This window comes from Hylobates moloch, unplaced genomic scaffold (assembly GCF_009828535.3).
Source record: "Hylobates moloch isolate HMO894 unplaced genomic scaffold, HMol_V3 SCAFFOLD_4, whole genome shotgun sequence".
Classification (NCBI taxonomy): Eukaryota; Metazoa; Chordata; class Mammalia; order Primates; family Hylobatidae; genus Hylobates; species Hylobates moloch.
In genome coordinates, this window is record NW_026652279.1 from 174202752 (window position 1) to 174230531 (window position 27780).

The 27780-nt window shown below is 46.0% G+C and overlaps 2 protein-coding genes across 4 annotated transcripts in view; both read right to left on the reverse strand.

The window, feature by feature from the left end:
- The window catches only part of ADPRHL1 (ADP-ribosylhydrolase like 1), a 49842-nt gene extending 47773 nt beyond the window's left edge, over positions 1–2069 (reverse strand). Inside the window, exon 1 of the mRNA XM_032151413.2 lies at positions 1531–2069. Coding sequence (XP_032007304.2) covers positions 1531–1744 — 214 coding nt within the window. The 5' untranslated portion in view covers positions 1745–2069. The remainder of the gene's footprint in view (positions 1–1530) is intronic.
- Positions 2070–3929: 1860 nt separating this feature from the next.
- The window catches only part of DCUN1D2 (defective in cullin neddylation 1 domain containing 2), a 35649-nt gene continuing 11798 nt past the window's right edge, over positions 3930–27780 (reverse strand). For 2 of the 3 annotated variants that reach the window (XM_032151416.2, XM_058438123.1), the window contains exons 4-7: positions 22846–22976; positions 9985–10067; positions 8244–8340; positions 3931–7041 (exon numbers count right to left, since the gene is read on the reverse strand). In XM_032151416.2, the coding sequence (XP_032007307.1) occupies positions 6962–7041; positions 8244–8340; positions 9985–10067; positions 22846–22976 (391 nt within the window). In that variant the 3' untranslated portion in view covers positions 3931–6961. Of the gene's footprint in view, positions 7042–8243; positions 8341–9984; positions 10068–22845; positions 22977–27780 lie in introns of all 3 variants that reach the window. The other variant, XM_032151415.2, reaches the window with a different exon arrangement.

The window sequence follows — 27780 nt, forward strand, 5'->3', positions numbered from 1 at the left end:
TGGGCGATGGAGAAAGACTCTGTCTCAAAAAACAAACAAAAAACAGCGCCCCAAACATCCGTAACCCTTTTAACTGTGTGAATTTCGTGTCCTGTTGGGCCGATCTCCGTTGGTGCATTTTTGGAGTGTCCTGTGCTGCTGCCCTCCCTGAAGGCCTGGCAGGACCAGACCCACAGCTATGGACGCTGCCATTCACAAAACGCCCACCAAGTGCCACCAGAAATGGGACATGCAGAGCTGGTGTGAGTGCACACACGGCATCAGACGCCCAGAGGAAGCCAGACTCAAGAGTGAGCTCCAGCCGTCTACGGTGAAAACAAGCCAGAGCTTTGTCCCACAGGTGTCTGTGTGTGGGGTGCACCTGTTCTGGGCTGCGGGGCACAAGTGTAGGGCTGCTGGTCCTAAGGGCACACGAGAGGCCGCCTGGAAAACCAAAAGCAGGAGCTCCTGGACGCCAAGGCTGTGAATAGTCGGACGCCGCCCCATCTCCAGCAAGCCGGGTGCCTTATCTTATCGCTGGCGCTTCAGCTCTCCCGTTATTTAGGGACCGGCTACAGGCTCGATGGCATTCCTCCGCTGTGAGCACAGAACTAAACTGGGCGCGTCCATGGCAGACGAACAGACTGGTGGAGTGAACGCATAAGTGAGATTTCATTGACTTAGCCGCAGCCCTCAGATTTTAATTCTGCCATGATAAACAGCACCCACGGGGTTTTGAAGAGCAAATGTCTGTGCACCTGCCGTTTCCCTGAAATTCATGCAAAAGCTTGATCCTAAAATCAATTTGCTACTTAAAGGTATTTTAAGAAGCTTTGTCTCCAATCTCGTCCAATCAAGTTTACGTCATTTTCTTAGAACACATTTGTGTATGGGCAACTCTCCAAGCTGAACCATTTTGGGAGATGGTATTCTAACCGTAATTCATTGGAATTTAGAACTAATCTCCAAACAGTATTAATAGGTTCACATTTCAAACTGGCTTATTTTGCATCCCTTTGCAATGAATTCAGAAGAAGAAGGCTTAATCTCTGCAGCGAGAAGTGAGCCCTCACCCTACTCCCACCAGCACAGCCGAGGGAGGCTTAACTGGCTTTAACTCTATTAGAAACAGAAGGTGCTAGGCTTAGTTAACGCTTTACAAATACAAGTGAAAAGTCACGTTTAAAAATTGAATCTTAATAATCTGCAAAGTAAAGTAATACTGTCACCCTCAGAGAAACCACAGGAGAAACACGATCTGCCGCATATCAAATTGGAGGGACACTCAAATTAAATTGCCACTTTTAGCAGCGGCATCAGGTAACAACATCGGCTGAAGGACCGCACTGCCTTCAAAGCTCTCAGAGGCTTACTGGGAGAACTCGAGCAGCCACAGTGTTCCCTCCAGCCCGCACCCCGGAGCTCCCTCCAGCCCGAGCTCCCTCCAGCCCGCACCCCGGAGCTCCCTCAGCCCGCACCCCGGAGCTCCCTCCAGCCCGCACCCCGGAGCTCCCTCAGCCCGCACCCCGGAGCACGGTGGGGCCAGCCTACCTGTAGTGAGGGCCTCGGCGGTTGCGATGTGCATGATGGTGTTGTCACTCACGGGCCATTCTGCTGGCGAGAGTACGAGGTGGTCCAGGCCCCCGGACCGCTGCAGCTCCTCCTGGATCTTCGCGCCTGCAGTGCTGTTCTCCTTGCAGACATTTCTGTAGCCAAGAGCATCGCCGACGCTCCCCAGCAACATCGCAGCCTTAAATTTCTCCATCGCAGGAGGCGGCTCCTCTTACCCCACAGCTGCCGAGCGTCCTGGCCTTTGTCTCCTCCTCAGCCCGCCTGACTTTTATAGTGGTCATTGTGTCACTGTCAGGGGCGTCCTCTGACGGCCAGGCGCTCCTCGTCTATCTCTGCAGGTGGCACCAATGAGAGGACCCTTCTGTCCCCCACGTGGGAGGTGTCAGTTTTCTTCCGCGTCTGGACAGGCACCAGCTCCTCAGCAAAGGAGTCTGCTGGCTTCTGCCAGCACCCGGAGCACCTTCGGAGCGTTGACAGAGCAGGGGCTCCTCTCGCTGTCCCTGGAAGGAGTGTGCACACTTCCCCGTGTGTGGTGCGGGCTGATGCGGGAGCACAGGTGTGCAGGCGTGCTTGTCACTGCGGCCCGCTGCGGGGCGTGCCCTCACCCCTCGGGCAACAACCCATCTGCTGTCTCTACGGTCCTGCCTTTCCTGGACATTTCAAATACAATGTGTGGCCTTCGGTGTCTGGCTTGCTTCACATAATGTTGAGATTAATCTGTGACATGCGGTTTTATCCTTTAGGAAACTTTTCGATTATGAAATGTTTTTGATAGAAAAATTTTAAAAACTGCGGTGTAGAGGGAACAAAGTCTATCTAGCTCCTGTGTGAAAAATGACGGCGTCTTCTCAGCATGCGGTGTTTAACGGCTCTCAAGTAACTGGACTGCTGAGAGCAAAGTCGTCAGCAAACCGCAGGCTTCGCTGCAACCTCCGTCCGGCCCTCGGTCAGCTCAGCGTATTTACATCATCCCTGCTAGCTCATGAAAAGACTATTAAAAAATACGGAGACGGGGGGTGAGGCAGAATGCATACAGCCAGGGTTCCTGGTTTGAAATAAATTAGGAAAACAGTCCATCTCCCGACCCCACCCCAGGACAGTTCTCTGCAGAGGCCGGGCACCCGGCGGGGCTGTGTCTCTCCGGTCTCCCTCCTCGGGGCCTGGTTTCCCTCAGACCCAGGGGAAGCAAAGAGTTACACCTGGACTGAAGAAATGCGTCTGATAAAAACAAAACTCTTGCAGTGTACAGCGAGACAGCAGGAAGCATTGAACCGCCTGGCGTTATACCAGCACTTGTTAAAACGGAGATTCTCAAGCAGTGAGCTCACCTCACCCTCCACTGTCTGCTGGTGGAGCCGGCCATCAGCACAGTCATGCCAGCTAGCATGATCCTGAGATTCAGAAACAAACGGTCCTTCAAAACCAGCATGCAGGCCAGGCGCGGTGGCTCATGCCCGTAATCCCAGCACTTTGGGAGGCCGAGGCGGGCAGATTACCTGAGGTCAGCATTTTGAGACCAGCCTGTCCAATATGATGAAACCCGTCTCTACTAAAAATACAAAAATTAACCGGGCATGGTGGTGGGCACCTGTAATCCCAGCTACTTGGGAGGCTGAGATAGGAGGATCACTTGAACCTAGGAGGCGGAGGTTGCAGTGGGCCGAGATCACGCCATTGCTCTCCAGCCTGGGCAACAAGAGCAAAACTCTGTCTCAGAAACAAACAACTCCAAAACAAAAAACAGCATGCACGCAGGTTCCCTATCCAAACAAGACAGACAGAAGGGGTGGCCCTTCGTTCAAACTCCCACCTGTTTTAGGCAAAACTGCACTGTGGGGCCGAAGCGTGTGCTGTTGAGGGGATTAACATAGCCCATTCGCTGAGCGCTTCAGTTTTCAGGCAGCGGAAACCTTTGCCAAGAGCACTATCTGGCTCCCTCAGCAAACAGGACGGGAAAAGGTTAGCTCGTTTATCCAGTAAATATTTACAGAGCCCCTACTTTGTACCTGAAACTGTGGACACAGCAACAAGTATCAGAAGAAAGTTTATTCTTGGCCCCATGAAGCCTGAGGTCTAAAATGGATATAAACTTAAAGCTAAAATAACACGACACGTACAATGTCACTGAGAGGAGCTGGCGATGTTGATTCTGGAACGCTGGCAGGTGCACCGTGAATCGGCAGGTTGCACATGATCCTTAGACCCCCGTGCTTGGCCGTTTGCCTCCGATAAAGGATGGTTTCCAGCAGTGTGTGCTGGCACACGTGCCCCCTGCGCCCACACACCCCCGTAAATCCTGCCGATTGTGAGATCTCTAATTCCTCATTTGAACCACGACATCAGGCACACGGTGCACCGCTGAGAGGGAACGCAATGACAGAAGCTGCCTGAGGACCTGGTTACCTGGCCAGGGCTGGCGGGCCACACACGAGGGCAGGGGCTTGCCCGCTGGTTGCTAGCTGGGGGCTTTCTCTCATCCTGGGACAAGGACGCGGATGCTGACACCTGTAGGTAGGCATCCCTGCAGCCGAGGAGAATCGAAAGGAAACCACACCCGAGAAAAACCAATTTAATGCTTCTGTTATCAGCATTTCACAGCATGCAGGACTCAAATGGATACAACAGAAGAAAAAAACCCACAATTTTTGGAAAAGCCTTTGTCCAATGATTAATATTTTGATATCTATTGACAATCCCTTAGAACTTTAAATCTCAAAAACAAAAAAGTACTGTGATCTCCATAATTTATACAGAATTATCTGAATTCTATAAACTTTTCTGAACAAAACAATTACATGTCAAGAATCCATGAAGCCTAGAAGATGCACTCACATTTTTGAGGTTTTTATTAAAGTCAGTTTTTATTGTATTAGACAAATGCTCTCTGAGAATCAGACTTCTAAAGGTAGACAGGCCCGGTTTCCCATTAGAGTTCTGGAAGCAGAGCCTGGGGAAGGTCTGTGACTTGCCCATCACTGGACCAGCCAGAAGCCAGCGGGGGCCAGGTGGGGTCTGCAGGCTGCAGGTCCCTTCCAGTCCTGTCCCTGCTGCCCTCTGTGACCATCTCTGCTGAGAAGCATCGACAGTTTGTCCTGCAGCCGCCAAGCACACGAACCTCAGTCATCGGATGATCCTGAAGCCCAGGGTGAGTCCTGTTCTCAGAAGCCAACCCAGCTGCATGTCTGGGCCATGCTCTCTCACACCGCAGCTAGGTCGTCTGCGGCGACTCTCCTCTCTGCTGGGGAGCAGCTCCAGCTGGTCCACATCCTGCACGGTGCTGCAGGGGGGCAGCAAGGCACGCTTGTGACATGAGAGTCTCGGCACATGAGGTAGGGTCCACAGTGATGTCCACAACTCGATACCAGCCCTCCACGCCTGGGCAGCACTCGTGGGTCCTCCTCGACCAGGAGGACACGAGAAACAGATGACAACATGGCGCAAGGACAGACTTCAGCTCACCAATCAGATGAAGGTTTTGGGGTTGGGTTTTTTCGGACAACAATGTACATTTTAGCTTCCAAATGTGCACAGGGGCACAGAGATCCGGATGCTGGGCACTATGGGCACCACAGGAGGGTGGAAAGAACCAACTCATTCGATTTTATTGTATGTATGTATTTATTTTGAGACAGAATCTCACTCTGTCGTCCAGGCTGGAATGCAGTGTTAACGATCTCGACTCACTGTAACCTCTGTCTCCTGAGTTCAAGCGAATCTCCTGCCTCAGCCTCCTGAGTAGCTGGGATCACAGGCATGTGCCACCACACCCGGCTAATTTTTGTATTTTTAGTAGAGACAGGGTTTCACCATGTTGGCCAGGCTGGTCTCAAACTCCTGACCTCAGGTGATCCACCTGCCTCGGCCTCCCAAAATCCTGGGATTACAGGCATGAGCCACCGTGCCCAGCCTTGATTTTAAAATCTATAATTCATCACTCATAAATGTTTTTCATGGAAAAATGTATTTTTAAATGTAATTAAAACATATTTTAAAAAAACATACTTTATGAAGCTTCTCAGGCAGGTCAAATAACATTTAAGTAAGAGAGGCCCACTGATGTATATAAATGGTGTGAGATAAACTCTGCTGGAATCGTGCCACATGTGCCGTTGCTGTGCAAAGCTACATGGGGATTGAGAACCATAAAATGATTTTCAGATGAATGTCTAGAGAAAATGAAAACAAAAATAGAGCTAGTAAATCTAGATATTTGATAATTCAAAAAATATAAATCTTGAATTCCTGGCACCAATTTTATTTTATTTCATTTATTTTTTTTTGAGACAGAGTCTTGCTCTGTCACCCAGGCTGGAGTGCAGTGGCGCGATCTCGGCTCACTGCAAGCTCCGCCTCCCAGGTTCACGCCATTCTCCTGCCTCAGCCTCCCAAGTAGCTGGAACTACAGGTGCCCGCCACCACGCCCGGCTAATTTTTTTGTATTTTTTAGTGGAGACAGGGTTTCACGTGTTAGCCAGGATGGTCTCGATCTCCTGACCTCGTGATCCGCCTGTCTCGGCCTCCCAAAGTGCTGGGATTACAGGCGTGAGCCATGGTGCCCAGCCTTGATTTTAAAATCTATAATTCATCACTCATAAAAGAAATGTTTTTCATGGAAAAATGTCTTTTTAAATGTAATTAAAATATATTTTAAAAAACATACTTTATGAAGCTTCTCAGGCAGGTCAAATAATATTTAAGTAAGAGAGGCCCACTGATGTATAAATGGTGTGAGATAAACTCTGCTGGAATCGTGCCACGTGTGCCGTTGCTGTGCAAAGCTACATGGGGATTGAGAACCATAAAATGATTTTCAGATGAATGTCTAGAGAAAATGAAAACAAAAATAGAGCTGGTAAATCTAGATATTCGATAATTCAAAAAATATAAATCTTGAATTCCTGGCACCAATTTTAAAAAACATTAGACTCTACGACAAGATCATCTCCTTTAGGGCACATTCTGAACAGCTTTGACTTGTATAAAAACGCAGCATCCTGCAGAGGACACACGCTGTGTTTCCAGTGCGACTGCAACGTCATTTGGCAGCGCTCTGCTGGATGCTGGTTCTCCTGGCGGCGCGAGCTACGCAGCATGCTCTGCGGTCCCACAGGCGACGCTATGGCTCTACCTTAGTGTTTTGTAAATATTAAAAAATCATGCAGAAATTTCCTAACACAATAGCTATGATGACAAATCTCCAAACATCCCAAAGCAGCCGTGTCCCAAGGAATTTCCTGCAGTGTCCACAAAGCAGCCGCTGCTGTCCTCCGGCAGAATGGGATGGCTCCTCTGTTTTCATGGCTGGTCAAGAATGACTTCTGGAATCAGCGACAATGCACCCAGGAACTGACCAAAATCTCCTTGCAGGATACAAATCATTTCATAATCTTACTCCTGCTTAACTTGCTGCCTAGAAAAGGCTGTGTTTTCCACCTGTGACTACTGGCCGTGCATATTCTACAAAATCATCTATAAGAACGGGCCAAGCTCCTAAAGGAAAGCAAGCAAACAGAAAACCCGTTAGAGCACCGTTTTTGTCTCCAAAGCACTGTGTCACATGTCAATCCAACATTTACATTTCAAGAACCCAAATGATTTGAGGTCCACACCATGTGTGTTTCACAGAATGAACCAATCCAAGTTACCCAGTTCTTTCGCCCTAGCACGGCCAGGTCAGGAGCCCTGGTGTGTGCGTGCTGGTGTGTCTAGGGGGCTGTGGGCTCACAGTGGCCCCGCATGCTCGGTGAGTGCCCCAGGCAGTCACACCAGCTGCTCAGGAAGGGAGTTAAATGGACCCCCGCGGAGCAGGAGGCATGTTCCTCAAGTCATTGGCATTCTTGCCAGCAGGGGGTGCTCCCTCCTGCAGCTCTTCCCAAGTGGGACCACCCCATTGCTCCTTCCCCACTCCTGACAGCCCTGAGTGCCCTCTGAGCTCCTGCACTGCTGCCTCAATCCCGGAAGCTGCGCTTCTGTCAATGAAATTCAATGATCCCTTCTTTCATCTGACAAGCATTTACTGGGTGTCTCTGATCTAGGGACGGTGCAAAGTGTGGAGGACACAAAGAGAAACAGAAGCTAAAACAGGCAGACAGACACGTAAACCACCCGTTAAAGGCACAGCGCCAGTGCCCAGAACAGATCACTGCCCATCGAAGGGGCAGGGAGGAAGCAAAGCGGGTGGGAGACTAGAGGGGAGGCCTTCCACCCAGAGACCATCCCTCTCTAAGGTGGCAGCGTGCCCAGCACACAGCAGGCTCCAAACGCCCTCCAACACAGCGTCCTAAACACAGGGGGAGACACATATGTAGAGATATATTTATGCAAGAAGACAGGAGCTGGAATCTCCGAGTCAGCCTAAAAAGCGCAGTGTGGAACTAACCTAAGGCATCATGCAGGACTGAGAATCTGGGAGTGGTTGTTTCCCAACACCTAACTCCATGGCTCCACCATGGGGTCTCTTACTCTGCACATCCAATTCTGAAATGCTTTGGCTTAGAGGACTGTCTTCTTGATTTACACTAAATATAAAGCTCCATTTTTCTTTTGTATGATTTACAGAAAATAATAAGGAAGGGGGTAGTATTATCACCACGCCCATCTCAGTGACGGGGTCACCACTCTAGAGGCAGGAAAAGTTAACGTTCTCAGGTGTGAGCATTTCGGTCAATCATCTGAAGCACAACTTCCGGTACCTTCTTCATCGTAGTTAGACATATCATCCGCAATCATGTTTCCAAAGTCCAGCAGGAGGTTCCATGTGTCCCTTGGAATTGATCTTTTGTGATGTTCCTAATATATAAGAGAAAAAAATAAACCCACCAGATTTAAAATACAGAGCTTAACTCTCATATATCCTAGTGGCCTAGCGATCTTCAATTAATGTTCATTAATTTGATTAGGAACAAGTACAATAAAATTGTTAAAAGTCATAGTGTTCTGTATAAATGTTAAGTGCTACAACAATGCCAACGTCCAAATATAGAAAGCAGACTTATTTAAAAACAAAACATTTTAAATATTACAATTATAAACTCCTGTTTTGTCACATAGAAGGGCAGCGTTTTAATCTCGTTACCTGCCCATTAGCTGCACGTATATATATATATATATTCACGAACAGCTCATAAGCTTCTCTTACATTTTAAAACATTAACTGCTATCAAATTACACGTAGTTTTCTGCAACTTGTTTTTTTCCCACTCAGCATAATGTCTGGAATGTACGCGGGCTGACGTGTGTGAATGTGCGTTCGTTTGCGTGGCTCCAAAGCTGTGCTCCATCGCACCAATACTCTGATTTTTTAGTCCGTTCTCCTGTGGATGGTCACTGGCTTTTCCAGTGTTCTGCCGTTACAATGACACTGTGAGCGCCTTCATCCCCATCTCCGCACACAAGAGCGTGAAGTTCTCTGGGAAACATCTGTGACTTAGGTTTGACCCCGGGTAAGGCGTAAGGGGGCTGTGGGCACAGCATTACTGACCTCTGGATATTTCGAGAGAAGTAATATGGCACATGATGTAATGAAACACATAGCTGCAGAGACGTCTCTGCATGGCAAACCCACAGGACTGAGTGACATCACCTTCCACCTGCCATGCTCTCTGGGTGCCATTCTCAGATGAGGAAGCAGAGGCATGTGAAGGTGACATGCCCAAGGCCACAGGACTCGTAAGTGGCAAAGTCTGTGTCACCCGGTGTCAGGTGCATGGAGGCAGTGCGGGTCCTGGCACGGCCGTGGGTTGGGCGGTGGAAGACCACTTCTTTCACTTTCGTAGACAGAACGGTCAGAGGTCTGGGCATCTCTGCCATCACGAGGCTTGTGGCCACTCACTTCCAACAACCCACAGCTGCACCTGCTGCCAGCAAGACGGGCTGGCATGACGCAGCCCTGCCCCACACCAGCAAAGTGTCTCTCCAGAGGGCCCACAAAGGCCTCTTTTCCTCCTGAGCATGGTAAGACACACTAAGAAATGGCCTCAGACCACAGACACACGCAGTGGCTGGCTACCGCCAGATACAATCTGCAGTTCTGGAGCCCAAACCAGTCTACAGAAGTGTGGTGCTGGCACCGTGTCGAGGATTCGGAGTTCTCAGTGGAAAGACAGAATTGCTGTCTAGGTCCTCGGAGGAGACAACACAGGGTCTGCTGGGGTTGCAGAGTCTCCAGGAACCCCAGCCTGAGAGGAACTTCCCGTGACTGCCAAGGAGCCACGTTCTGAGGAGGCCCCGGAGCGGCCCCAGCTCAGCCCTGCGGTCTCCGGCAAGGTGACAGAGCCAAGCGGCAACCTGTCTGGACCTGCGGATCTTTGTGTGGGACGTTCATCTGCTGAAAACCTCCATGTGTGAGACCTGAAGTGGATGATTACATGCAGCCTCATACCTACCGACCTCCCTCCACAGTGGGCACAGAGCAAGATGCAGGAGGACACTTACCAGTAAGAATGTGTTCCAGAGATCTAAAAATTTAAACCTTCCAGATAACACTAATTTCCAATATGCAACAGCCATTTCTAAGTCTGGCAAAAAGAGAGAAAGAGCAGTTAGTAAATCTCACGCTCTTTTTCTACTGCACAAAAAACGACCACTTCTTAGCACATCGATATTTACTTAATAAAATGTGGCAAAATCTCACCCAAGAGGCATGAGGCTTAATCTCTACGGAAATGCTTCTGAGAACTGTATGTAGTCTAATTTTATAAATCTGGGGAAACTCCTTTGAAAAGGATTTGTATATTAAGTTATTTGGATATGCACACAATTCTCCCCTAATTAATCAGTTTTGGAGACTTGCATTTCCATACATATTGGGTGTTCTTTAAACCTGACCTGATCTGGATACTATTAATGCATATCATTTGTTTTTAAAAATAGGGCACTGGCCTGAGTGTCAAACTGCAAATCAAAGGACCAGTTTAGAAAGGAAGGGACACACTGTTCACTTTCAAATAGACCTGCCTTGTTACTACATAAGCTAAGACAGAACCTGTTTCACAAGTATTACAGAGGCCTTAGGAGGGCTCCGATTTGTCCCTAAAGCATCAATCAAATCGGCACCTGGCAGGGAAAGCGTTCTCACTGACGCATCTACACATCGACACTGCGTATCCATCAAAGCCAACCCCTCACTTTTCCCACACGAGAAGGTGGTGATTATTTCATGACTTCTATACAAATCTCTGCTACTAAAGATGTCTAATAGAATATGAATGCTGAGTTTCAGGGCTGTCTCCAATCCATAGTTTGTGAAACACTGATTTATTCTCTGCTCACCAGAAACTTGATAACGATTTCTTTTTATATACTTGACACAGCAAGTATATAAAGGGGTTCAGAATTCTATTTTTTCAAAGTGACTGGCCGGGCGTGGTTTCTCACGCCTGTTAACTCCAGCACTTTGGGAGGCCGAGGCGGGTGGATCACCTGAGGTCAGGAGTTTGAGACCAGCCTGACCAACATGGAGAAACCCCGTCTCTACTAAAAATACAAAATTAGCTGAGCGTGGTGGCTCATGCCTGTAATCCCAGCTACTGGGGAGGAGGATGAGGCAGGAGAATCACTTCAACCCGGGAGGCGGAGGTTGCGGTGAGCCGAGATCGCGCCATTGCACTCCAGCCTGGGCAACAAGAGCGAAACTATAACTCGAAAAAAAAAAAATTAAACAAATAAATAAAATAAAAATAAAGTGACCTTCTTTAATCACGTTGAATAGTGTTCACCACTTTTAGGCAATAAAAGAAGAGTTATATTTATGTAAGATTAATGTGAAAAGCAGATTAATAAATGTTAGGTAATATATTAGTTTAAATGCAAAGTACATAACTAAACACTTTTCAAAAGATTTTTTTCTAAGTCTGGTTTAATCCCACTTAAACAGAAGTTATTAAAGTTGGAGCTCTAGCAAGATTTCCAGGGTCGATCATTATTAAAATGGGATAAGCAAGAGGCGTTATGAGTAGCAAAACCCACTTTAAATAAAATGCCTCTAAATTCCCCATGTGCAAAGGCTTCATGACCAACTTTATCAGTTTTGAATACCCTGGAGTCTGAATTAGAAAGAAAGAGAAAGTCAGAAAGTGCCAAGTAACTGAGATATGGAACAGCTCTCTAGACCTTACCGATGGGACCCGCAGTAAAATGCTAAGAAGATGATTAGTCTTGTCCTGCTTATAAGTCTACATCCTTATCACTTAGGAAGAACATTAATTGAAATCTATATTCAACTCATCTTAATGATGTAAAGCTCTCACATTGAGAAATGGAGGTGAACCTGGGGAGGAAAAAAAAATAGAGTTTTATGGCATACATTTAATCTAGTTACTTTGGGTTAGTTTTGGTCCTAAAAACTTTTCTTACAAACGACCTGATTTGTATGTTTGTCAATCACATTATCAAAAGTAAATATATGCTTTTTCAATATTTATTATTATTTATATGAAAATGTTTCATATTGTCCTAATGGACTTAGCCATTTGCAAAACAGTAACAACAACAACAACAACAACAACAACTCAGAACGGCAGAACTTGAGAGTGGAAATCAAGGCCAACAGGTACTCTGGTGGCTACATCTTTATAGCAGCTATTTTCTTTCCCAGAACGTCTAAAAAGTCTCATCTCCTAAGTGAAAACATGTTAGAAGAAGGCATTACTATTTAAAATTCATGCTTGTGATGCTCCACTTAGGATTAGATAATGAAGATGTGTCCTCTATCAAAAAAGTACCTTAGGGCAGACATAAAAATTAGCTCTCATGAAACTTCACTTCTTCAAACATTAAGATTCTCAAAGCTGGCCGGGCACAGTGGCTCACACCTGTAATCATAGCACTTTAGGAGGCCGAGGCAGGAGGATCACTTGAAGTCAAGAGTTTGAGACCCGCCTGGGCAACAGAGCAAGACCCTCACCTCTTAAAAAACAAAAACAAAAACAAAAACACAAAAGATTCCCAAAGCCAACTGATTCAAGACTCTAGCCAGTATGTAACTATGTTGTTTCTTACATTAAAACAGAGCCAAGTAACTTTATCCTCTCTATTAGGTTAACCATTAGTTAAGAGTAAAGCATCATCTTACATAAAAACAATACAGTACAATCTACACACACACACACACACACACACACACACACACACAGATACACATAGACACACACGGATACCCACACGGAGACACAGATACATAGACACAGATGGACAGAGACACAGACACACAGAGACACAGACACACACAGATACAGACACACACAGACACACAGACACATAGAAACAGACACAAACACACACACGGACACACACACGAAGGAAATAAAGGGTAAATCTGTGTCTTTTGGCTCCATGTTCCCACAGCAGTCCATGCTTTTTCTAGGAACAGTTGGACACTTGTCTCAATCTGTTCAATTTATACTTAATTCCTCACAAGACAGACCATGTAATCTTTGGAAATCGTAAACTGACGGCTCTATTTCTGGGTTATAGTCATAAAATTACTCTTCTTGCTTGATTTCTGTTTTTAAAAAGCCCTCAAAAAACTTTTCTAAAAATAGTGTATAATCTATTTGAAGTGTTCACACAATCTAATCATTTTCCCGAGGAGGCTATTGTTTTCTTTAATAAAATTTCATATTCTCTCAGCTATTGTCATGAAGCAAAGAAACAAAACCAGTAATGCTTCCCATCCTATAGTGAATGATTCTGACAAACATTTCATTTAAGTATCTACAGGAATAAACAAGTCCTTGTTCTCAGTGAGGAATCCAAAGATAAACTATAAATCTGTTGCAGCTTTCAACGGCCTATTCTTCCACTGAAAGTTCTGACGCTTAAGGGAATTTATAAAATGCAGGCTGAACACGGTAGGTCCTGAATCTTAAAAATGGTTCAAAACACTCTCTACCCATATACTGACCTTCCTTGAAACATTCGTGCACAAAGAAAATTTTGCAACTTTGAACTGGGCAATTAATTTAGACTCTAATTTATAACCTCCTGGAAATTACCATGGAACGAAGTGGTGGCACCCAGTGGAAGGGACGCTGTGCGTTTCCAGGATGGGGCAGCTGGACTTCGCTGTGGGGGACGTGGCAGCCTCTGCAGGCCCAGTGCTTCTGCCTGAGCCACCGCGCTGTGAGGAGGCCCAAGCGGGGCGGCTGGGGGCAGGTGGGAGGCCACGGCAGAGAGCAGCACGGATGGAAGAGAAGGGCCGCTCAGTGGAATCTGCCCAAGTTCCTGACCCAATGGATCATGAGCTACCAAAATGACCGTCATTTGAAGCCACTGTGTTTTGAGGTGTTTGCTGCGCAGTCATTACTAACCCAGGCGGCCGGCCTGGCTGAAGCCCCAGGGCCTGTGTTTCCAACAAGTTCTGCAGTGATGCCAATCTTGGCTTTGCCAAGGGCTGGAAAAGCTCCGTAATACTTCTCTGTATGTGTCAAGTTAACATGGCACTACAAGATAAAAATTCTTAAAGATAATACCTACGTATGACAGCCAGATAAAACGCTAATCTTTTTAACATTTTTCCATGTCGGCCGGGCGCGGTGGCTCACGCTTGTAATCCCAGCACTTTGGGAGGCCGAGGCGGGCGAATCACGAGGTCAGGAGATCGAGACCACGGTGAAACCCCGTCTCTACTAAAAATACAAAAAATTAGCCAGGCGTGGTGGTGGGCGCCTGTAATCCCAGCTACTCAGGAGGCTGAGGCAGGAGAATGGGGTGAACCCGGGAGGCGGAGCTTGCAGTGAGCCGAGATCGCGCCACTGCACTCCAGCCTGGGCGGCAGAGCGAGACTCCGTCTCAAAAAAAAAAAAAAAAAAAAAAACCTTTTTCCATGTCAACATTTAAAGGAAGTATCCCCTGCATTGCAGAGTATCAATAAATCTAAACAATTATCTCTAATAGAAGCGGAATTATCCTAAGATTATGCTGAAGACATTAAAGTAACAGTTCAAAATAGCCAGAAAAAAAGTTTTATCATTCACTGAAATTTCAGTGTCCTTCCTGATAAACATTTAACAATAAAAAGTAATTGCTATTATTTTAAAATTTGGATCAGACTAATCCTCAATTTGCAAAGGAAGCTGGATAGACCTCTGAGAATTAAACTGCTCAAAAGTAAAGCATGACCCAGACTTTCCTTGAAAAATCATGATTGTTACACTCAGACCTGAAATGGCCAAATTTTAGAAAAGTGTGAGAAGCAGCATTTCTTGTCTGGGTGACTATTGCCAGAGAAAATCGGGGTGAGCGGATCAGGAAACAGAGAGAAGTGTAAAAAACAAAACAAAACAAAACAAAAAAACAAACCTGCATGAGATGGAAGAACAGCCACAGCAGAAACCAGCACCTGTCAGGAGCACAGGTGGCCCTGTCCTTACCAAGTGACTGAGCCCAAGAACGCTGAAGGAGCTCATCCCAAGTCTTCTTCTGCACTATTATTCTCTTGTCTATTTTTTTTTTTTTTTAAATATGGTCTGGCTCTGTCGCCCAGGCTGGAGTGCAGTGGTGCAATCTCAGCTCACTGCAGCCTCCACCTCCCAGGCTCAAGTAATCCTCCTGCCTCAGCCTCCTGAGTAGCAGGGACTACAGGTGCACACCACAACACCCGGATAATTCTTGTATGTATGTATGTATGTATGTGTGTGTGTGTGTGTGTGTATATATATATATATATATATATTTTTTTTTTTTTTGAGATGGAGTCTCACTCTATCACCCAGGTTGGAGTGCAGTGATGTGATATCAGCTCACTGCAACCTCCGCCTCCTGGGTTCAAGCGATTCTCATGCCTCAGCCTCCTGAGTAGCTGGGACTACAGGTGTGTGCCACCAGACCCAGCTAATTTTTTGTATTTTTAGTAGAGATGGGGTTTTGCCATGTTGCCCAGGCTGGTTTCGAACTCCTGACCTCAAGTGATCTGCCCAGAAGTGCTGGGATTACAGGCATGAGCCACCACACTCGGCCTGCTTGTTAGTTTCTAGAAAAGAGTGGTAATGGTTTCTTGAGAATACTGATGATAGTTACTGAGTAATCAGCGTCTAAACTGAGCTTTAACTTTAATGACTATTTTGCCTCAGCCTCTTAGAAAGAAATAGAGTGGAATAGCGAAGATAAAAAATAAGAGTTTTATTGTAGAAAACCAAATGTTTTCATTTGTTAAAAGTAGACAGAATCTGACATCTGGTATGTAGCTCATAAATCAACAGTTATTTTACAAACAGAGTCACTCTATAGATGCAGAAATACTTTTCAGTGTAGATTTTCTTTTCTCCTTCTTTTGATATGCTAAGTCATTTCTCCACTCAGAGGCAAAATAATAAATCTTCAGTGCCTTTAGAATAAACCTTTACTGCCCCGAGTGTGGAAACTAACTTAAATTTCAGCATAGGTTTTCAGTGGCAGGGTGAAGTCTGCAGACCAAGAGCGAAGTCTCCGTGGTTGGTACAGTAAATCTTTGGCCACGTTTCCTGGAGGCTATGTTTAGTGGTGAAACGGGCTTTTCTCTAGCTGGTTAAGGCTGGAAGCTTAATCCAGGTGGACGGGATGGCATATTGTTAAAGAATCCCCATTGCTGTCACTGTCCTTTGGATTTTTTTTTTTTTTTTTTGAGACAGAGTCCTGCTCTGTGGCCCAGGCTGGAGTGCAGTGGCACGATCTGGGCTCACTGCAAGCTCCGCCTCCTGGGTTCACGCCATTCTCCTGCCTCAGCCTCCTGAGTAGCTGGGACTACAGGCGCCCGCCACCACACCCAGCTAATTTTTTGTATTTTTTTTAGTAGAGACGGGGTTTCAAGGTGTTAGCCAGGATGGTCTCGATCTCCTGACCTTGTGATCCGCCTGCCTCGGCCTCCCAAAGTGCTGGGATTACAGGTGTGAGCCACCGTGCCCGGCCTGTGCTTTGGATGTTAAACCTCGTTTTTTTCCCCCACATAATATAAAAAAACTTAAAGCACCAGAACCAGTGATGGAGACCAGCCAGTTTAGACCGCAAGTAATAATGCTGGTGGTACACAGCAGAGGAGCCCGTTTACTGTATCTCTGGGTAGAAATATCTGGAGGATGTGACAGCCTCTGAGAAACATGATGTTACTATGTGCCTTTAAAAAATATAATACTTGGATGTAACTGCTATAATGTGCATATTGGAGGCAATTGTGAAACTGGTCTGTGATCACCGGTGTAGTCTGTTGTAAATTCAAAGACAGCTTGTTGAACTTTATTTTTATTTTTTACCTATTGTTTTCAGAGTGCCTATTTTGCATTAAAATTTGTGACACCACTGCAAAAGAAAAAAGGAGAGTTTTAGTCCCCAAAGTAAAATGTCAGCTTATAAAGAGCAGTCTTGGGTACATCCATCAGGATGGCCGCTATTCAGAAAACAGCGATTGTTGGCAGGATGTGCAGAGGTTGGATGCTCAGCTTCGTTGCTGATGCGAATGTAAAAAAAAAAAATATGGTGGCTCCTCATTCCTCAAGAAATTAAACAGAATCACCATACATTCCAGTAATTCCACTTCTGGGTATATACCCAAAAGAATTAAAAGCAGGGCCGGGCGTGGTGGCTCATGCCTGTAATCCCAGCACTTTGGGAGGCTGAGGCAGGCAGATAACGAGGTCAGGAGATCAAGACCATCCTGGCTAACATGGTGAAACCCCGTCTCTACTAAAAAAATAAAAAAAATTAGCTGGGCGTGGTGATGCATGCCTGTAATCCCAGCTACTCGGGAGGCTGAGGCAGAAGAATCATTTGAACTTGGGAGGCGGAGGTTGCAGTGAGCCAAGATCGCGCCACTGCACACTCCAGCCTGGGCAACACAGCGAGACTCCATCTCAAAAAAAAAAAAAAAAAAGAATTAAAAGCAGGGTCTAAAACGGATATGTGTACACCCATGTTCATAGCAGTGTTATTCACAATAGCCAAATAGTAAAAGCAACCCAAGTGTCCACTGGGATAAACAAAATGTGGTCTATGCATACAGGGAATATTATTCGGCCTTAAAAAAGGAAATTCTGACATACACTACGACAAAAGATTATACCAAGCGAAATGAGCTAGTCACAAAAGGATACATTCTGTGTGATTCCACTTACGTGAGGCCCCAAGAGGAGTCAACTCCAGAGACCAGAAGTCGAATGGGGGCTGCCAGTGGCCGGGGGAGAGGGGAGTGGGGAGTCAGTGTTTGATGGGGACAGAGTTTCAGTTTGGGAAGAAGAGAAAGTTATGGGAATAAATACTGGTGATGTTTACACAACACTGTGAATGTACTTAGTGCTATTGAACCGTACACTTAAAAATAGTTAAAATGGTTAAAAGAAAAGACAAAAGAACAGTCCTGGGGAAATAAACCCCCAAGGACTCCTGACTTGACGGGTTTAAACGTGAGACGTCCCACGCTCCATCACCCTCTCCTTCAGACAAGCGGCCTACGAGGATGCAGCACTAAAAGGGGGCGGGGGAGGGCCTGGACAGGCGGGGCGGAGGCAGCACAGCGTTTAACCTTCCTGAATCTGTGCATAGAAGCAGATGCAGCAATTAGAAAGCAAAGCCAAACACCCAGAGGCAACATTTACCATAAATTCAGGTGAGAAAGTATCATCACAAACCCAAGTTGTAAGCTAGGGGATGAGCCACTGCCAGCAATAGGACCCGTGTGGTGCCGTCGTGCCAGGGACGTGGGGGGCACAGGGCCTCTGACAGATGTGAGAACAGGAGGGCCTCGGAGGTGCCTACGCGCCAAGACCAGGTAAGGATGACCCTAAGTTAGGCTGTGGCTGAAGGCAGAGGCCACCAACAGGGAAGCACCTGGGAGCAGAACAGGATGGGCGGGAAAGGGACAATGGAGACGGGAAAGAGAGAAAAGCTGAGGAGGGGAGAGGAGCAGTGCCAGACAATCTCAGACAGCAAAGCCGACATTTCTGTCTGCTACACGCCTGCACATACACAGCCAAGAGGGATCACCATGAAGCTGAAAAGCTGCCCCGAACCATCCTCCTTCTGCAACACTAGGAAAACTAATTTCACATAAAAATGAGCAACAGAACAGCCCTGAGATCAAATCCCGTACAATGCTATCCTAAGAAAAAAGATACTACAAACAGAAGTCACCCCTAGAAAATGAATGCATGCTGGGAAACACACCAACAGAACAGATCAAAAGTGCGACCTTCAGCTGAAACCGTGGCTCACGCCTGTAATCCCAGCACTTTGGGAGCCTGAGGTGGGAGGATGGCGTGAGACCAGCAGTTTCAGAACAGCCGGGGAAACACAGTAAAACTCCGTCTCTCCTAAGTTTAAAAATTAACCAGGCACAGTCTGCGTGCCTACAGTCCCAGTTAGCTGGGAGGCTGAGGTGGGAGGATCACTGAAACCCAGCAGCCTGAGGCTGCAGTCATGACCACACCTCTGCACTTAAACCTGGGCAACGGAGGGAGGCCTCAACTCTAAAACAAAATGTTAAGCCAGGTGTGGTGGCTCATGTCTGTAATCCCAGCACTTTGGGAAGCTGAGGTGGGAGGATCGCTTAAGCCCAAGAATTAGAGGCTGCAGTGAGCTATGATCGTGCCACTCCACTCCAGCCTGGGCAAGAGAGGAAGACCCTGTTTCAAAATAAATTAAAAGGGTTTTTTAAGTGTGACCATTGACTTCAAAATAGGCTAAAGGACATTAAGAAATGAAACAAAACATGAAACACCACAAATGAGAATTAGGAAAACTTAGTAACGAAGAAATCACACTCAAGAATTAGAAACAAAGGAAAATCATTCCGGAAATTACTTTACTAGAAGGCACATGAGGGAGATAAACTCAAAGGCAGCCACACATGGCACAACGTCTCAGCCAACGATAGGCTGCATAAGTGACAGCAGTCCCACAGGATTGCAAAAGTGCATTTTCACTGCCCCTTTCCTATGCTTCAGTGTGTTTGGATACACAAATCCTCACCACTGTGTTATGGTTGTCACACGCTGTCCAGGTTTGTATCCCAGGAGCCATGGGCTGTGCCATACTGCTAGGCGTGCAATAGGCTATGCCACTCAGGTTTGCAAACACGCGCCCTGTGACGTCACACAAGGATGAGACTGCCTAACAATGCATTTCTCAGAACCTATCACTGCCATTATGTGACACAAGATGGGTGATGACTTCAGAGGAGGAGATGGTGAAAAAGGAAGATCATTTTTAAAATAAAAAAGAAATGAAGTACAGATAAAAAGGACTGAGAGAAAGCAACGCACACTGCCGAAGACTTAACTCCACAGAAGACTCAATTCCACAGAGGACCCAACTCCACAGAGGACCCAAATCCACAGAAGACTCAACTCCACAGGGGACCCAACTCCACAGAGGACCCAAATCCACAGAGGACTCAACTCCAGAGAGGACCCAACTCCACAGAAGACTCAACTCCACAGGGGACCCAACTCCAAACAAGACCCAACTCCACAGGGGACCCAACTCCACAGAAGACCCAACTCCACAGGGGACCCAACACCAATTATATGGGTAACAGGAGTTTCCATAGAGACCAAAACCAAATACAAGGAACAGAACAAATGCTTAAAACTATAATTCAAGAACATTTTCCCTGAAATTAAAAGAGATTAGAAAGTACTTACTGAAAACACTCAGCATCATACATGAGAACACTGACCGTGGATGACCCACAACACCCAGACACATTTTAGTAAAATTACTGGGCTTCAAAGCAAAAGAAAAAATGGCCTTTGTTTGGGTATTTAGGCAAAACAGTAAGCAACTTATAAGGCCAAGAAGATTGGCTTATCATCATTCTGTTTGACAATAACGATCTACGCCAGAAGAAAGTGGGGCGACACACTTAAGATATTCAAAGGAACAAAAAGGAGGCTAGGATTTTATACCCAGCACGCAAGGACTCAGGGAATACTGTCCCCAAAAGCACTTCCTGAGGATCCACTGGAGAATGAATTTCAAAACCTGTGAGCAGAGAGACATCAACGGAAGCCCTGGTGATGAGCAGGAGCTGCTGGGGAACACAGAGTGAGGACCACCCACAACGACAGGGGAGGCCTAGCTGTGTGCGTGGAAAACAAAGGCAAAGCCCAACTACTGTTTTAAGTTGGGGGAGAGTGTATTACCGCCCCCCCGCCCTTTTCCGCTACTCACAGTAATTCTACTGGTGGAGACAGCATTCGTTTCATCACTCTGAGCCTGTGGTGTGTGCCATGTGGGATTGGGCTAACATGTCACCATGGATATTCTAATGCTATCATCACCTGCGCCCTTGAGAACCAGAGCAGGAGAAGGGAAACACAGCTGCAATACAGACAAGCTCAAGTAGGAAAAATAATCTGTAGTCCTGACTGTGGTTTAGAAGCATCCAAATGAATAAAAAATTAAAAAATTAAAAAATAAAAAGCCTAGAAATGACGACTCTGAATGAGCACCAGCTGCAACTCTGCCACGGCCTGAAACCAGTTTCCACTAAAAGAAATCAGGGCTCTTTGGAGAAAAAGCGAGTCTAGGTCTGGGGTAGAAGGCGACTGGACGAGCCCAGGGCAGCCTGCCGTGCAGACAGGAAGGGAGCGGTCACCACCACCAGAGCACACCAACAGCACTCCATGAGTTCACGGGGACATGACAATAAACTGACTCTCAGTCCACAGAAGCAGGGAACACACTCGCCCCGAGGTCATCAGCCCTTTCTGAGCAGCCTGCACCTCTGGCACCCAACACCAGGAGACGGAAAGACTTCCTTCTGTGATCATCCCAGCTCACAAACAGAAAGGGCAGGACAGGTTCTCATCAGTTTGCAGCCCTGAGCAAGGCTGGGGGTCTTGGCACTGTTGATGTCCCCAGGTGCCGCACGCGGCAGGCTCCTGAGCCAAGACGCAGCACACACTGCTACTGTTACCCAAGAGGCAAAGCGAGAGCCCAACAGGCCCCAGCGCCTTGCACAGCAGGCACTGTAATTCAGTAACCAGTGTGGGGCCAAGATGCGTCTCAGCACCTGGTATGTCTCACCAGCCCTCTGTGTCTCTCTCCCCTGTGCCTCTCTCCCCTGTGCCTCTGCCCCTGTGTCCCCCTGTGCCTCTGCTCCCGTACCTCTGTCCTTCTGTCCCCCCGTGCCTCTGTCTCCTGTGCCTGTCACTCGTCTCTCTATCCCTCTGTCCCCCTATCCCTCTGTCCCGTGTCTCTGCCCCTCTGTCCCCCATGCCTCTGCCCGTGTCCCCCCCGTGCCTCTGCTCCTGTACCTGTCCTTCTGTCCCCGTGCCTCTATCCCTCTGTCCCCCATCTCTCTATCCCTCTGTCCCGTGTCTCTGCCCCTCTGTGCCTGCGTTCCCTGTCCTTCTGCCCCGTGCCTCTGACCCTGTGCTTGTTCCTCTGTGCAACTGCCCTCTCAGGTGATCACTGCACACCTCCCAGAGCCCAACCCAGCTCCACCTCCACCTTCACTGCAGTCCCTGAATCCCTGCTGCAGGGTTAGGAGTGACAGTTAAAGCGAATGCAGACTCCTCAAGTAAAAAAAAATTTATTATTGTCCACGCAAAGGGGCCACATTAATGGTCCATACCAATGGAGTACAGTATTTTAAAATAAAACGCAAAAGTGGGCTGAATTGTTGGTATGCGGGCTGGGTCTATGTGGCACAGAGAGAACAATTATGAACTGATACAGGACATTTACAAATTAGTTTACATTTTAAAATTTAAATATGTAAACCCAGAAGTTGAGAGACGCTGTCAACTGAGATTTTCAGGCACACGGTGTTATAAACTCATCTACCTACATACAGAGCAACGTGTGAAGAAAAGAAACCAAGAGGGTGGTAACGTTACAGCTGGGCCACCCGCGGTGGCTCATGCCTGTCATCCCAACGCTCTGAAGTGGGGAGAATGCCTGTGCTCAGGAGTTCAAGACCAGCATAGGCAACAAGGTGAGACCTTGATCCCAACGCTCTGAAGTGGGGAGAATGCCTGCGCTCAGGAGTTCAAGACCAGCATAGGCAACAAGGCGAGACCTTGTCTTTACTAAAAACTAAAACGAAAATGAAAACAGCCAGATGCGCTGGTGGACGCCTGTGGTCCCAGCTACTCGGGAGGCTGAGGTGGGAGGACTGCCTGAGCCCAGGAGATTGAGGCTGCAGTGAGCTGTGATTGCACCACTGCACTCCAGCCTAGGTGACAGCGCAAGACCCTATCTCAAAAAAACCAAACCAAAACCCAAAAACATTACAGTTGGCTGCACAGAAATCATGTTGCTCACGTCCACCGAAAACCTCATTAGGATCTGGCATTTTACGTATTTGGATTTCATACTCACCTAAACCCTTCTGCCCTGGGTTCTTAGCGAAGGTGAAGGTAAACTGATAAAAATCTTTAAATTTGGCTGTGTCCTTCAGCTCCTGCTCCAGTCTTGGCAGAAGAGCCTTTAGCTTCTCCATGCTGTCACACCTGCGATGACAGAGAGTGGTTTGTCTTGTGGCAGACGCGCCTCCCTAGTCGACTGTCCCCTCGTGACCTGTGCAGGAACTGTGACCAGGGACGCAGCTCCAGCTGCAGACAGAATTTCCCAACTTCCTTTCCCAGGCGCGGCCTGAGGCTCTCAGTGACGATGTAAGAGAAGGTAAGGGGTGCGATGTCTCCCTTGCTAAAAGGAATTCAAAATGCTCTAAGACAGACACTGGTGGCGGCTGCCCAGCTCTGGGAATACACTAAAACCACTGAGTTGTAGACTTTAAGTGAGAGAAAATATGCTATGTGAATTAGATCTCAATAAAATTACTAAAAGTAAAACCCAAAACCAACATCTTTTGCCCTCTTGTTGAGAACTGGAACAAGGGTGTGGTCTAACTTGGTAGCTTTCACCACAGAGAGAGGCCCCTGCCCTGCGGTGACAGGGCATGAGGTGACAAGATGGCAGAGACGAGGTAATGGAAATACTCCATTTCTCAGTGACTTGCAGAATGGCAGTCGCCCTGCCAGCCTGGGCCATTGTTACCTCTGTCCCATCATACAAGCGAAAAATAAACTCATATAAATCTTTTTTTTTTTTTTTTTTTGAGACAGTCTCGCACTGTCGCCCAGGCTGGAGTGCAGTGGCACGATCTCGGCTCACTGCAAGCTCCGCCTCCCGGGTTCACGCCATTCTCCTGCCTCAGCCTCCCAAGTAGCTTGGACTACAGGCGCCCACCACCACGCTTGGCTAATTTTTTGTGTTTTTAGTAGAGATGGGGTTTCACCGTGTTAGCCAGGATGGTCTCGATCTCCTGACCTTGTGATCTGCCTGCCTCGGCCTCCCAAAGTGCTGGGATTACAGGCGTGAGCCACCGCGCCCAGCCACTCATATAAATCTTAAGCTACCTTTTTTAGGGATCTCTTCATTATAGCAGGTTAGATTTAAAATATCCAAGTATTGTAAAACACAGCTCTATATTGTTTTAAAATTGAATTTTTCCATCAAAAAGTCAATAACCTTTAAAAACAGTCAACAGCCTCTAAGGCAGAAATCGACAATAGTAAAACAAAGTCTATCTTTGTAATTTCGACTGCACAGCAAAGCACAGAATAAAAGCAACACTTACTCAAGTAGAGTAGACGTAAGGAAAGAACATCGGAGAAAGCTTTAGAGCAGCTAGAAAAGTCCGTGAAGACATAACACAGAAAAGCACAAATATATGACTCAGTCCTGTGTGCAGTCACAGTCCTGTGCGCACAGCGAAGTTCTGGTCAGCAGCAGAAGGCATATGTGACAGTGGTCCCATAAAATCATAATGGCACCTAGATTCCTGCCCCTCAGGGCGTCAGAGCCACTGCAACGTCTAGCACAACGCATGATCATTTCCACCTTTAGGTGTGTTTAGATATACAGACTTACCATTGTGTTACAGCTGCCTACAGAACTGAGTACAGTCACCTGCTGAACAGGTTCATAGCCTAGGAGCAACAGGCTATACCACAGACTAGGTGTGTAGTGGGCTGTACCATCTCGGTTTGTGTAAGTACACTCTGATATCTGCACAATGAAATTTCCTAACGATGCACTTCTCAGAACGTGTCCCTGTCTCTAAGTGACGCATGACTGTACTGCAGGTGAAGCTCAGCGTAAGCACCATCCACATCAAGGGTGGCGGCTGGGCCAGGTGCAGTGGCTCATTCCTGTAATCCCAGCGCTTTGAGAGGTGGAGGACGGAGGATCGCTTGAGGCCAGGAGTTTGAGACCAGTCTGGGCAACATAGAGACACCCAGTCTCCACAAAAAATAAAAACTAGCTAGGCGTGGTGGCATGTGCCTGAAGTCCCAGCAACCCACTGTACCCCAGTTGGCACAACAGTGTGACCCTCTTAAAAAAGGGAGTCGGTGGCAGCTAAGGGCTCTTTGCCATTTCAGCCTCCTCGTCCCTCCAGGGAGGCATGGACAATCAGACTTCTGGGCCAGGCCCACTGTGCCCCACCACCTACCGGAGCAGTCCTTCACCGTGCCTCTAGCTGGATGTAATCAGGAACTCAGTGTGCACCACCTCACGTCTGGCTGTTCCTGCCTTTGTGATGTCCGAGAGGTTCGTTCTTGTGGGTATGCACTGCTCCAGCTGCTCATTTTCTCAGCCATATAGAATTCTTGTTATATACATATTTTATGATTCATAAACGCTACTGTTGGTGAACATTCCGGCTGTTTCTAGTTTCCCGGTTTGGAGTCATGATGTCAACCCTTCTGTGCACAGATCACAACATACCTGTGAATGTACCACATCAGGCACATTCCAGAGTGGACGGCTGGGTCACAGCGTCTGTGCACCTTCCATTTAGTAACTGACGTCAAACAGTACGCTGGAGTCCCGCTCCACACATCTGCATTCGCATTTGCTATCGTGTCTTCTTTTAGCACCCTAGAGGGTGGTTTGCTATGGGGTTCTATTTCACTGTGGTTTTCACCTGCATTTCCCCAGTGAATGAGATTAAGCATCTTATACTTTAACTGGCCCTTGTGCATCTTTTGTGAAGTGCTTGTCAAATCTTTTGGTTGTTTTTCAATGTCTTTTTCTTATTGTTTTGTAGAAATTCTTTATATATTAAAGATACAAGCCTTTGCCAGGAATTTTTAAAGAACTTTCACACAGAACATGGATTGCCTTTCTACTACCTTGATGTTTCTTAACCAGAAGTTCTTATTTTTGCTATAATACACTCTATCGGTATTTTTCTTTATGGTGATTTATTGTTTTTGTTGATGTTTTAAAAATTATCCTATTTCATAGTCATAGAGACATTTTCCTATATTATTTTCTACAGACTTTTTGCTTTTGCCTTTCATACTGAGATCTACAATCTATCTGAAACTGAGTTTTACATATGGTATGCAGTAGAGGTCAGGATTTATTTTTCCCCAAAATACTAGCTAATTCTCCCAGTATCATTTATTGAAAACATGTCTTTCTCCACTTAAGTCTAGCTCTGTCATAAACCAGAAGTCCCCACATACACGGACTTCTTTCTGAGCCCTCCATTCTGCTCCATGGTCTCTGGCCTATTCATCTGATCTGGCACTTGATGCCATGTAGTCTTCATTACTGCAGCTTTAAAAGTTCCAATTATCTGGTATAGCAAATCTTCCCATCTTGTTCTTTTTCTTCAAGAACTGCTTTTTGACTGCGCATTTTCATAGAAATTTCAAATCAGCTTGTCAAATTACACATATATAAACCCACTATCTATTGGGATTTTTAAATTGAGATCACATTCAATATAAAAAGCTAAGGATAAAACACTGTGTTCCAACCTACGAATGAGGTATAGTTCTCCATTTATTCAGGTCTTCTTTCCTGTCTGTCGATGAGTTACTATTTTCTCTGTGGGAGTATCACACATCTTTAATCCGATTTATTCTAGGTATTTTGTATTTCTGAAGATACTGAAAAATGACATAGATTTTAAATGTTACTGTTTTGCTGGTTGTTGCACTTGGTGCCCTGAAATAGAACAGGGTTTTATTTGCAGACCTTGGATCCTGTAGTTTGGCTAACGCCACTATTGATTTGAATATTTTATCCATGGGTTGGACTAGCTATGATCTCCTGTTTAATACTGAATAGAAACAGTCATTCGGGTTTTGTTCTGTCTCAAAGGGAAGGTGACTTACAATTCCAGTAAGTATAATATTTGCCATAGGAATTTTTTCCCTTTGGCCAGATTAAGAACTGCCCCTCTTATTCTTAGTTTTCTACGAGTTTTATTTGTTTATTTTTTTAAATGAAGAAACATTGAATTTGATCAAATCCATCTTATGCACTGGGATGATCCTTTTTTTTCTGTTGTTAACCATGGTAAATTAATTACACCGATTGACTTTGTAACATTAAACGGATCTTGCATTCCTGGATATAACCAGCTCTGTCATGATGTATCATCCTGGGCTTATCGTCTTGGGTTTTTTGCTAATGACTGGTCAGTTTCCTGATACTATGTGTAGGATTTTTGCATCTTATAATCATCTTATGCATCTTCTGAGTCTTACAGCTGAGAGTGGCCTATAATTTTCCATTCTCAAATGTTCTTCCTTGGTTTTGTCATGTAGCTTTTGCTGGCCTTAAAAACAAATTGTGAAATCTTTCTTCCTTTACTATTCTCTGGAAGAGGATGTTTAAAATTGGGGATTTTCCTTTTCATTAGGAGTTTGGTAGGATGTGCCAATTAAGTCATCCCAAACAGGGGTTGTCTCTTTAAGAAGATTTTAAACTACAGGCTCAAATTCTTAAGAGTTACAGAACTATTAAGATGTTCTATTTCTTCATGTGTCAGTTTTAGTAAGATATATTTTTCACATACGTTGTCAAATTTACTGGCATAAAGCTCTTCATAACAGACTTTTTTTTTTTTTTAATGCTTCTGGCACCTACCATCTTGTCCCCCTTTTCATCCATGTACGTTACTTGTGATTTACCACATTTACAAGTCTTTTCAAATAAGAAGCTTCTGGCTTTACTGATCCTTCCTAATGACAACTTCTTTTCTATTTAATTATTCTTGTAAATTAGTGCTTCTTTAAAAATATTAATTCTTTCCTTCTATATTCTTTTTCTGTTTCTTGAGATGGAAGGCTTTGCTCACTGATTTTCAGCTTTTCCTTCCTTCTAAAATATGCATTTAATAAGCTGAATTCTACAAGCTTACATATACTGTATTTTCATTATTCAAGATATTTTCTAATTTCCATTGTAACTTCTTTCTCATCCCAAGGGTTACTCAGAGGTGTGCAATAT